Below are 13,474 nucleotides of genomic sequence, written 5' to 3' on the forward strand. Positions count from 1 at the left end.
TGAGTAGGCCTAATATTTAATACACTGCATATTGTTGAAAACAAAGGAATATGTTTTCCTTCTCTTTATATTTATGTATTGATTTTTATATAAATCTTTTTAAGATCATCCTATTTAAATCAGTGATAAACGAGTTTGGTCAAAAGTTAACTAAAAGTAGTCAGAATACATTACCAAAAACGAATAATCTAGATTACATTACCAACTACAATTTTTGTTATGTAATTTGGAATCAGTAAAACAATGCCATGACGATGCACTTTTGCACTTACTTGAAAACACGGGAAACGTCCGTCACCTACAGGTTATTTCGAACATTACACTACTAGCTTGCGTGTGTACGTCATGCGTCATGCGCGTCATGCGTCAGTGCGCGCGGAGACTGTCATGGCCGCCTCCATGGAAAACATGTTAGAGCAGCATAAAACACAGAGTGGACTTTATTCACATTATTTTACCGTTTATTTTTTATTTCGCTGTTTACAGATGTACAGATATGCGCATGTCTGAATCATATTATTTGACAAGAAGTATTTTAAACAACTTGTTAAACATATTATAGAGGATTTTCCGATCTTTGGGCGGTGAGTAACTGTAACGAGTTCACCTCCAAACAAAATAGAGTACAAAAATACTCTGGTGTGATATGCTAATACAGTGTTGATATATATCGTAGTAGTGAAACTCATGTACCGTGGTATTTACAAGGTACACCATGGTATCTCCAAGAATACAATGGTGCCATGTCCAGAAAATAATGGTAGTATTACATTTTGTATTGTGATCACCATATTTATGGTATTTACATGCTGTTCCAAGGTACTTCAGAGAATATGGAATTGACATGGTACATACATGTCCAAAAAAATAATTTAAAAATAATTCATACCATTTGTTAGTGTTGGAAAATTCTCTTCATTTGCCTAATATTCAGTATTGGTATTAAGTATAACAGAATTTATTTTGTATTTGATACAGGTGACTGTCACAATGGCTGTAGTCAACATGCGCTCCTGTGGCCGTCATGGTTTTCATCTGGGTCTCCGTGCGTATGCCACACGACCCATTGGCTCCCCGAGGAAGCGGGAGCAGCAGGATGACACCCCTGTGTTCCAGTATGTGGGTCAGCACAGGAAGCCCCAAGAGAAGGTGTTTGTGTGGGGCTTCAGCTACACGGGAGCTTTAGGGATCCCAAGCTTTGTTGTGCCGGACAGTGGCAGGAAAAAGCCCAGGAAGTACCAGCTCACACCGTACCGTCTGGATACTGAACAGAAGGTTATGTCCTACCCTAGCTTTAACAAGAATTGGCAAAAATATTTGGAATGGGTTTTCTATCTTTTACACTAATGTTCACATTTTTATTTATTTATTACATTTTCATTCATTGCAAATTCAAAGCCATATACATAGACAACAGCCATAAACATAATCTTCCCCATCCAGACTTAACCCTGACATACAACATATGTATTCCAATCCAAACACTCTTTTAAATAAATAAAAATATTAATAATATAATAATAATAATACCCTCAAAGATACAACTTAATTCCATCAAGTATGGTCAGCCACACATTGACATTTTCTTCTTTTGCACTATTACATCGAGCCACTGATAGTTCCATATATGCAATGTCCAAGAACTCCATATACCACTGTTTTAAAGATAAGACCTGGGCATTCTTCCATTGCTGAGAGATCATCTTCTTTGCTGCTGTAAGTCCTACAAGCCATATGCGTTATACAAGGTTGAGCTATCATTCAATAACACACCTTAAGAAATTTCTATTTAATAACCCAGACAAAGCCTATGAAATAGCTTCCTAAAAGTTACAAACCCCATTCACAAGACCAAACCACAATTGGCTGTTGAGAGCACCGTTGACAGTTTGGTAAAGAAGACCTCTTAACCTGAAAAAGTTTCCAAGGTGCAATATAATCGATGAACAAAGTTAAAATGAATATTTTGATGATTTGGATTTCTGGAAGCTGACGTCAAATTATTCCATACAGTATTCCCATCAATATCAGACTGGTGAATCTTAAGATCTTTACTCCATAGATATTTAATAAAATATTTTTTATGTATTGAAAGAAGTCTCTTATGCTCACCAAAGCTGCATTTATTTGATAAAAAAAGTATTACTGTGAAATATTATTACTTATTTTACTTAAAGTCCCCAGTAGTCAATAATTCTATCCCTTAAAACTCATCTTTGTTTACCAAAATTACATATTTAAAAATGTTTTCCTCCTTCATTCCTTAAAATAGCTTGAATGCAACTCTGCACCCTTGCCTCAATTAGTTTACATGGTTCTATGAATATGCAAATTAGCCCGCCTCCACTCACTCACACCTCTCACTCGTTGACGTGATTGGTTACAAGGTAGTTTGTGACGTCAGAAACGATTTTCAAACCGTGTGTTTGGTTCACTGCAGTTTTAAAGAGAAAATACTCAGCAATGGTGCCGACTTATGAATTTGCTTATGGTTTCTTTTAAAGCATATATTAAAAACACCGCATAGACATATAAACAACATTAAAAGCTTGATTTTCTTGACTTTAATAATTTTTTTTTTTTTTTATTCTTTATTTTTGAAACATTGGGAGTGATACAATATCCAGGTTTACATTTACCACATGGTCACAGTTCCAGTCTGTGATCAAGACCACAGTTCTCCATTCCCAACATTCCGATTTTTGTAAATATAACGAACACATTAAAACATAAAACAAAGGGTGCATTACTATATGACAAATCTCTAATACGTATAGAAGTGAAATACAACAAAACACAATTATGAAGAAAAAAAAAAAAAAAAAAAGTACAATAGAAGTAATCCTTGATTACCAATATCTTGAAAATAATCAAGACAACATTCCTGCATGTAGTGTTTGATTAATATAGGATACCCATTTTGACCATAAAATTACAAATTTATTCATCTGCAAACGGAGTGAAAATGTTAGTCTTTCCATCTGGTAGATTTCATTAACACATTCTATCCATATTTCCAGAGTAGGGGGATCATGGAGGAGCCAGTGTCTGGTTACAGTTTTCTTACATGCAATAATTAAAATTCTGAACAGATACTTTGCATGATCCGGTAAAAAGTCTGTGTTACCCAAAATAAAATTGTTAAACTTGAAGGGTATTTTAATGTTAAAAATATTTTCCATATCTTTGTGTATCTCTATCCAATATTGTTTTATAACTGGACAATCCCAGAATATATGCCAGTGGTTGGCATCTTCACTTCCACACTGCCTCCAGCACTTAGTCTCCTCCTCGGAACCAGATATTTTTTGTTTTGGAGTAATGAAAAACCTGATCAAGCATTTCCAACCAAATTCCTTCCATGAATATGAGTTTGTACATTTCCACTGTGATAGGCAGCAACCATTCCACTCCTCATCAGTTATTTTCATGTTACTTTCCCTTTCCCATTTTGTTTTCACATATAATGTTGAATTTGTTTGTTTATTCATAAATCCCTTATACAGCCGTGAAACAATACTTTTTTTAACTTTTGCCTGGTATGCCATCAATATTTCCTGAAGCACTGTTTCCTGCACATCCAGTGATCTAATAACTTCTTGATTGAGATAATGGCGTATCTGTAAATATCTGTAAAAGTCCTGTTTCTCCAGATTATAACTGGTTTTAAGTGTTTGGAAATCTTTCACTTTACCTTTATCTATTAATGAGAAATGTGTTGTTATACCCTTAGATATCCAGTTCTGGAATCCAATATCTGTTTGATTGGGCTTAAAATCAGGGTCGTAGGCACACCATCTTATTATCTTCAAATTATTGTGCAATTTATATTGATGTTTAGCCTCCGTCCAGATTTTTAATTGTGATTTTAACCAAGGGTTTTCAATCTTACCTAGAGTCCTTTCTAAGTCTTTATTTCCCAGTATTGCCATTAAAGGTGGTTCTGACATGAGAAGTACTTCAATGTCTTTCCACCTAGTTTGTATTACATAGATTCATCAGGGGTTTAATTTGTGCAGAGTAGAAATAATTTCTAAGATGTGGTACAGCCATACCCCCAATTTCTTTAGAGAGCTGCAGTGTTTTAAATCTGATCGACTTTAATAATTTGTTTCTTTTTCAGGATTCTTTGATGAATAGAAAGTTTAAAAGAGCAGCATCTATTTGAAATAGAAATCTTTTGTAACATTATAAATCTCTTTATTGTCACTTTTGATCCATTTAATGCATCCTTGCTGTATAAAAGTATACATTTCTTTTAAAAAAACCCAACTCTTTTAAATGGTAGTGTATGTTGTGTGTGTGTTTTTTTGGTAGATTTCCTCAGCAGCCTGTGGATATGGCTTCACCTTACTGGCCTGTAATACCAAAGATCTGACCAAACTGTGGGGCATGGGCCTTAACAAAGATTCCCAGCTGGGCTTTCAACGTACTCAGCATGACCGAAGTAAGAAACCCCACAATCCCATTGCATTCCTGTTAGTAACTCATATGCTCTTGGTAAAAACTACCCATACAAGCAAGTTCCTGTTATACCAGAAGGATCAGAATGCTTTCTATATCACTGGGAACTTCAAAAAATACTGTAGAACCCCTGTACTTTTTTTAGGGAAGTAGGTTTGTTACGTTAAAAAGTGTTTTTTGAGTTCTGGTCTGACGTTTGAGGGTAGTGAAAGTGTTCACTTCCTGGGAAGATTCATGTTCTGGCTGATGTTGATGATCCATTCTGTTCTTCTTTGATGGAATGAGTTTCCAACCTTCACCCAATCTACTGAGACCATTACAGCGTTCAAGAAACCTTTTCCTTAAGCACTTTCTTTCCTAAATCAAGTGCTTTGTCTTGTGTTTGTAGATAAAAGTTATGAGTATGTCCTGGAACCGTCTCCCGTGTCTCTCCCGCTGCTGAACCCTCAGGAGACACGAGTGCTGCAGGTCTCATGTGGACGCGCTCATTCTCTGGTGCTCACTGACTCTGAGGGAGGTGAGCAAACGTTACCCATGTTTCCATCCAATGTTGCAAATTTAACTTATTTGCAAACTTGAATATCGCATAAAGAATCGTTTGTTCAAGAGAACAAAATCGTCACTTGCTGGGAAATTAGTGTATGATATATGTAATAGAAATGAAAGTTTCTGCATTCGGGGAAGCAACTGTGGCTCTTTTATTGTACATCATAAATGTCTTGCGCCTCAGATCACGCAGACGACCATGTGAAACAGTTCTAGAAGGTCATTATACCAAATCATTTTGATGACTTTTGCTCAGGCATTTCAGAATGACCAAGCCAACATTTGAGATGCTGTGCGATGAAACTAATCTGCTTGTTAGCCCAGTTGTCCAATCAAAAATCAAAGTCGTTGTGTGTGTTATTTTGTTGTGCACTCCTGGGCAAAAAAAAAAAAAAAAAGGCTAAACAAAGCGTTTAATAGTCTTAACCACAAATTAATGGTCAGGAAATTAGCTAAATTTAAGCAAATGCACTACTTAAAGGGGTGGTTGATTATGATTTCACTTTTCTAACTTTAGCTAGTGTGTAATGTTGCTGTCTGAGCATAAACAACATCTGCAAAGTTACAACGCTCAAAGTTCAAAGCAAAGGGAGATATTTTCTTTTAAAGAAATTGTTTTTAAGGACTACAACAAACGGCTGGTAGAGACTACATGAGCTTCCTCCTGGGTTAGTGACCTCACCAACCTTAAAATTGACATAAACCCCGCCCCCGGGAACGAGATTTATAGATTATCATGACAGAATATGCTTATCAATGACTAGAAGATAACTACACATCAGCTACAGAAATTCATCAACTAACCATTCAGAAACGTCCTGTTGCTTCTACATGTTGTCACTTCTTCTTGAGTCTCTCCATCATTGTCTGAATCCGGTTTGAACATTGACATTTTAAGTGCATGTCTGTGTGAGGTAAAATGATACAAGCTACATCCAGATGCAAGTTGTTAGTAAATCTTTAAAGATTTATTATCATTTATAAAGCACTTTTTTTGTGTCCTTGGCTCTTCACTCAAGTAGTAAAGATGTAGTTACAGGTGTTCAGATTCAGTAGATGAATTAGAGGAAATATTCCTGTCCAAGCATTTAGATGCCTTAAACTGCGGTAATTTCCATTTCAAATTAAATGAAATTGTGCTGTAGTGTGATGAGTACTTCATGTCTCTCGTTCTCTGTCTCTCTCATTAGTTTTCAGCATGGGTAATAATGCTTATGGGCAGTGTGGGAGGAAGATTGTGGAGGATGAAGTGTACAGGTTTGTCCTTCAGCAACATATGTCCAATATTCTGCACCAAAGGAAACTACTTCACATTATGAACAATTGCTTTCCCTGGATCCCATTAGCCTTGAATTATCCACTGTGCATTACTTTGATATGCTATATTTTGTGATTTGCTTAGAGTGAAATGATTATTCAGTATAATGGGGAATTGGGATTATAATTCATTTATAATAATGTTCAGCAACATCAGAGGCCGTTTTCATCCAAGCAGAGAACGTGATGTTCTAGTACACATATACATACTCTTGTTTCCTTTGCTAATATCCACATATTCCTGAATCCTGAGCATATGGGTTAAGCTGCTTTTTTTCTTCCTGAAAACTTGTTTAAGAATAGGATTTCTGTCTAATGACTGTCCCTTTCCTATATTCCCTGCAGTGGCAGTCATCTTGTTCACAAGATTGAGGGTTTTGACAGTCGAGTCACCCAGGTATGTGATGACACTTTACTTTATTAGCATGATATGTTGGTTATTCATATGTGACCCTGGATCACAAAACCGGTCACAAGCCGCACGGGTATATTTGTGGCAATAGCCAACAATACATTGTATGGGTCAAAATCATCGATTTTTCTTTTATGTCAAAAATCATTAGGATTATGATATTAAGTAAAGATCTTTTTCCATAAAGATATTTAGTAAATTTTCTACTGTAAATATATAAAACATTTCTTTTTGTGAGTGAATGCAGCAAAATCGCAAACATAAATGGACAACTTTAATGTTTAGATTTTTTTTGCACCCTCAGATTCAAGATTTTCAAATAGTTGTATATAATATTTCAAATATTGTCATATCCTAACACACCATACATCAAATGGAAAGCTTGTTTATTCAGTTTTCATATGATGTATACATCTCATTTTCAAAAAATTACCCATGTGACTGGTTTTGTGGTCCAGGGTCACATATGTGATGGTAAATACAATGACAATCATGTGATGCATAATATATTGTTTGCAAGACACAACATTTTTAGTAGTAATAATAGTTCCTATTAACCCTCTGCTGCTGTTCATTCATTTTTTACCGAAAGATTTTACGTTTTTTTTTATATATATATTTAATTTTTACTTCATCATAATGGTACGAAACTTGGCACTTGCTGTGTGAACACACACACACACACACACACACACACACACACACACACACACACACACACATCATGGACATGATTAAAAAATGTTAAATGGTCCTGAAAAAAAAAATCTTGTATTGTTCGCACTTCGCAGTCAAAAATGACCGCATTGGAAATGAATGGGAGACAAATTTCACCTATTTGGTACTGCACACAAACAAATTCTTTGAGATATCAACTTCAAATTCGGAAAACACAGCTTGTTTTTCGATTTATGGCTTTGATTTTCTCTCAGCTTTAGAGTAAAATATGTTTTGGAAAATGTTTATTTTATAAAAAATTGTAAATGGTATTCTTGTGCATTTTTCATAACAATAAATGTACTTGAACAACTTTTTTCAAGTTCACTTTTGAAATATTTTTCACTTTCAACTTCAAGTGTCTTCTTTAAAAAGAGGCCAAACTTAAGTCTGTGCACTAAATCATTCTAAATTGATTTATTTTACAACTTAAATTGTAATTAAAATTGGAAATGAAATTTTCAGGTCCAAGCTCAAAAAGTGAATAAATGGATTACAACTATTGCATAAATATAATTTTGTACCATAAAACCACCTAAAAGAACTATATATATTTTTTTATCAAACTAAAATATAGTACAAGCATTTAATTGAAATAAAAACAAATTTCAGCCATTTTCTACCGACACGCGAACAGTATCAAATGGTTAATCTACTTAATGTACCCAAATTTCTCTCACGTTTTCTTCTTTTGTTGAACCTTCATTTAAGCAAAATATGATGTATTATTATTTTCCTTTGAATCTGGGTTGAGATATGACCTGGACCTGTCTTCGTGAGATTCACTCCAACTGTCCTGCTCCTCTCGTCCTGTAGGTGGCTTGTGGGCAGGATCACAGTTTGTTTCTAACAGAAACAGAAACGGTGTATGCCTGTGGGTGGGGGGCAGATGGACAAACAGGTTTGTTTCACCATCCGTCTGTCATTATCTCTGACCGTCTCTTTTATTTCAGTCCCTCTTTTTGTTGCACTCCATTATTAAACCTGCCTAAAGGCGTTTTCTAAAAAATGTATCCAGACAACACTAGGTGACTCATAGCTGAGAACATGTGAGCCTTCCCTCACAATTAATGTCTCTGGAATGTATTTTAAGGTCTGGGCCATCACAACAAGGCCTCCTGTCCGGTGCCCGTCGGAGGAGATCTGGCTGGGGTCAAAGTTCAACAGGTGACCACATATGGAGACTGTAGTTTGGCCGTGTCCACAGATGGGCAGGTTTTTGGTTGGGGAAACTCTGAGTACCTGCAGCTGGCCTCTGTCACTGAGGCCACACAGGTAAAGAGGTCAACACACACACACACACACACACACACGCACGCACAACAACTGGCAAACAAATACCAGAAATGAAGTGACCATTCACTGTTATTGAATTATCCTGATATGGACATAAAAGTATGTGTACAAACAACAGTACCAGGCTGTGCAGCTCATTTGTAAAGCCTGATTTCCAGATTAGCTCGCCGCGGCTGCTGCCCCTGAGGGGTCTGGGTCGGGTCAGACAGGCGGCATGTGGAGGAACACAGGTGGCTGTACTGAACGGTAAGATTACAGTCTTATTGAGGCATAACATCCTAGAGTTTCCTGGAACAATTCATTACACTTGCAAAAAAACTAAAAAACATTGTACCATTGTGTTCTCTGAAGTACAATATAAATATGGCAGTTATTTAGTACCATACTTTGTAATCATTTACATTACATTTATATCTAGTTCAGTCAAGAAACTCTAGATCTGCAAACTGTCTTCACTATAACCACAAGCCTCTTCTGATTCTGCAGCCAATGAGATTGCTTGCTTAACATTCATACAGTCTGGTTCAGTGTTTGCTGAAAGCTAGTCCTGTAGCGTGCTATCAGAGTTCCTCTGAAACTCCTCCAGCTCCACCTGCCTAGATCCGCTACAGGATTTATATGTATATTCCAGTGTTCATTTCGTTTAATAATCATTCTTTCACAGATGAAAACGAGATGAGAACTAAATAAAAACCAGTTTTGAATGACAAAAACTACAACGAAAATCTATTTACATTTTCGTCAACGAACAAAAACTAGACGAAAATGTTCGGTAGGGACGATTTGGGAAGAGATCCAGTCAGAACTGATCCTGCGTCTGTGGTAGATGCGCACGTGCTGTCTCATAAGACAAAATGTACTTTTCAAAATTTACTTCAAAAATGTAAACGTCTGGGAGAAAGAAAAGAGCAGACATATGGATAGATCTGAATAATAGGGACGACGCAAAAGAGCGCTCTATTCGGTACGGTTTTCTGTGCGCTCAAACACACCCGAAGCGTGCAACCATGCTGAATTGAGCTTCTCTTTCTTTTCTTTTCTGAATGGACAAATACACACAACATAATGTCTAAATGTCCGTTTTGGAGAGTATTCACGTAAACACCGTCGGTTTTGTCTTTATAGAACGTAAACAGTTGTGAGAAGAATATCGGATGTGCATTTGGCGCAGTTGGATCCGCACATTTGGTCTTAAAGTGGCAGTGTGTAATAAACCTAATGCCGTCTGTGCTTAATCGAACAACACAAGAAAAAGAGAAAAGCATCACTGATTTTAATAGCTTTAATAAGGATGAATTATATTTACTTCATACAAATAAATGTGTTTGCTTGAAAGAATAAAGAATGATGTATGCAAGTTGTTATAAAGAATGCACATTCATTGAAAAAAAACAAACGTGTTCTACTTCAGGAGAAGTGGTTTTGTTTCATTTTGTCTCTCTATTGCATGTTCAAACTTTTAAAATCATTCATATTAACAGGTTAATAGATGTTTTCTCTGGGACTAATATACAATGGGTTTGGAAATTTTAGAGAAATTCTAAATTAATGCATTACAATTTAACCAAACCCATTAGATTTTAGTCGACTAAATCTACTGTGGATCATGACACTGTAGTGACACCATGCCAGGTTTTGCCTTGTCATAGACATAGGGTTTCCCCTATTGGGATTGTGTATATTTATCAATATTCTAAATATTTACATAATTTTGATCAATATTCTTAATTATTCTAATATTTTATAACCAATATTCTAAATAATATTTGACTGTCTAACAAGTGTGGGAATCCCAGCTCTAAATTTCCCCCAAAAAGTATTTACGTAAGACATAACACTAAAAATATTGTTTTTTGTGACCAATTATACAGTATCATGAGGTAAAATATTGCAATACTTTGAAATATCTATTTTTGTGAATTTACTTCCGTGCTTTACCTAAAACCTATATATAAACCAACTGAATATTTTATTTCCATATTTTAAAGACATGTTGGTTACATGGTTAATCATAATTCAGAATGCTCAATGGGTTTTAATGTCTGAATGCATAATTGTTGAATTGTACCTGCCATATAACTATAGTGGAAAAGTACAAATTGATGTTGCTTTGTAATTTTGTCTTATGTTATGAATGAAATAATTTAATCTCTGTAGAGGAAGGAGATGTGTTTGTTTGGGGTTTTGGAATTCTGGGAAAAGGCCCAAAACTTTCAGAGTCTGCTGTCCCAGAAAGAGTGCCAGCCACATTTTTCGGGAGGTCAGAGTTCAACCCCAGTGTGAAGGTCTCGTCCATCCGCTGTGGACTCAATCACTTTGCAGCAGTCACAGGTAAAAACTTCAAGCTGAACATTATCTTTGCCTGTAAATTCACTCAAGATATCAAGTATTGTGTAGTTTTTAGACATTTTAAATATGCTAACACACATTCTCCTGAAAACACCTGCTTGCATAACCATGTTGGTATTAAATCCAGCCTGTTTCCTGGCCAGCATCCATGTAAATAGAGGGCTGAGTTATTTGCTACATGAATATTGTTTTCAGATCGAGGTGAGCTGTTTGTTTGGGGTAAGAATGTGAGAGGATGTCTCGGCATTGGGAAACATGATGACCAGTATTTTCCGTGGAGGGTAAGAAGCCAACAATGCAGCTTTTCTTCTTTTAACATGGAAAACATTTTGCAAACTGGTGCTTCCAATAATTTTTTCGACCAAATTAATTAAGTGACACGCTGATTAATTATCCAAATGAATCTCAGCTAACCACACATACATATTTTCTGAGAAAAGCCCCCAAATGATCACAACATGCTGCATTATTGCGGAAACATTAAATAGACAAAATATATCCTACTTTTAATGAATTGTTATAAATGAATGTTAAATTGACAACACTATACCCAGTAGATGTTAGATGTAATGCATTTCTTTATCCTAATGTTTGTCATTTGTTTTAGGTGACAGTGCCGGGACACGTGAAGGATGTTGCTTGCGGTGTTGACCACATGGTGGCGCTGGTCAAATCCATCATATGAGACTGTCTTTGTAGATCCAGGCTATCTTCTCTTGCGTGACTTCAGCGAACTCCATCAGCAAGCAAAGTTTCATTATTCTGCATAAACTTTGGACTTGTTAAGGGCCCTCACTGATGAGTCTTCATGTCTCACTGCATCAAGCAAGCCAAGGATGCGTTTAAGGTAACATAGAAACAAGACACCTCCTCTGCTGTTTACAGTGTGGACTTCAAAAATAGACGTGAGTCTGACACCTAAATAACGCAAGACCTATTAAGTCTTATGTTGGCTACTTGACATTTTGGAGGTTTCCTCATTGTTTTGGTATTTCGTCATCACCTGAGGTCGACACTGTTCAAACTAAAGCCACATTATCAGTGCTGTTTCTGCATCTGCTTTTCTTGTAAAAAAACATGGTTTTTAAAACTATAAGGAAGGCTACACAAATGGTATATTTAAATTAAAGCACTTTTTTTGGCATGAAGTGGAGTTATTGTGACACAGTTTTGAACAAGTAAAAATGTAGGGCGGGACTTGCTTTTGTCTGTGGGGAATTGATTGGATGGTTGTGGTTTGCTATTGGTGGATCTCATCTGAGTGACATGTCTCGCCCTCACACCACTAAACGCACCATCAGAGAAGTGATGTCGCTGCATGAGGGAGGGAGTTATTTTAATGATTACAAGGGCAAATGCCTAAAAAAAAAATTAGGCAAACTGATAAGTCATTTATAATAAATACTGCAATATTTCATGGTGACTAAATGTTAAAACTGTTAGTATAATGGTTCTTTCAAGTTCGGAGTAATGAATTTCACATTATTACAATGTGAAGTTGCACATGGTTTGTCTTAAAGCATAAGTCAACACCACTACTCTTCCTCCTCTGAATCCTATCTTAATATGACTGAATTAAACCAGCATTTCCACTTGCCGTTGAGCAAGTGGATCAGATATTTTGATCTGCGTATACTAAATGAGGCAAGGGTGTAGAGTTACATTCAAACTGTGCCTTAGTTATTTTCACAGGAAAAACATTTAAATGTCATTTTGGGGATCAAAGATGAGTTTTAAAGGATAAAATTATTGACTACAGGGGGACTTAAACTGATCATTTTTAATGGAAAAATTTGTTGTTGGATGCCTTAAATATAAATGGCAGACATGCAAGAGCAGACTGGGTCTCAAGCCACTTCAGGAAAAACAAAAAAAAAGTCATTTAAAGTTATATTAAAATTCCTCTATCCTTCATAATCATGTACATTTTAAAATAAAACATAAAATTATTGACTGCAGGGGGACTTAAAGTGATAGTTCACTTTGAAATTAAATTTTGGTATGTTTTAGCTTACCTCAAGGGCATCCAAGATGTAAGTGTCTTTGTTTCCACAGTAGTTTCAATTTTGATATTTTTAGGTCAAACCGTTCTTGTCTGTCAGTCATATAATGCAGGTCTATGGTCACCACCTCAAAGAGCATGCACAGAGTCCAAATTAAACAATTCCCCATCGTAAGTACACATTGATGGCCTAAGACACGAAACGAGCGGTTTGTGTGAGAAAACGAACAGTATTTATATTGTCTTTAAACTGATCATTTCTAATGGAAAAATGTGTTGTTGGATGCCTTAAATATAAATGGCAGACATGCAAGAGCAGATTGGGTCTCAAGCCACTTCAGGAAAAACAAAAAAAAGTCATTTAAAGTTAT

General features: G+C 35.9%; 1 protein-coding gene across 2 annotated transcripts; it reads left to right on the forward strand.

Moving 5' to 3' along the window:
- Positions 1-365: 365 nt before the first annotated feature.
- On the forward strand, positions 366-13,469 carry rcc1l (RCC1 like). 2 transcript variants are annotated; one of them, XM_079872945.1, is made up of 12 exons: positions 366-584; positions 979-1,275; positions 4,318-4,447; positions 4,853-4,981; positions 6,201-6,267; positions 6,673-6,724; positions 8,273-8,357; positions 8,550-8,731; positions 8,911-8,998; positions 10,910-11,083; positions 11,297-11,382; positions 11,709-13,469. In XM_079872945.1, the coding sequence occupies exons 2-12, from the start codon at positions 991-993 to the stop codon at positions 11,784-11,786; spliced, it is 1,356 nt and encodes a 451-aa protein (XP_079729071.1). In that variant the 5' UTR covers positions 366-584; positions 979-990; the 3' UTR covers positions 11,787-13,469. The 2 variants fall into 2 exon arrangements, with proteins under 2 accessions (XP_079729071.1, XP_079729072.1); XM_079872946.1 differs by having other exon boundaries at positions 377-410.
- The last annotated feature ends 5 nt before the right edge of the window (positions 13,470-13,474 follow it).

The sequence above is a fragment of the Squalius cephalus genome (assembly GCF_949319135.1).
Source record: "Squalius cephalus genome assembly, chromosome: 5".
Lineage (NCBI taxonomy): Eukaryota > Metazoa > Chordata > Actinopteri > Cypriniformes > Leuciscidae > Squalius > Squalius cephalus.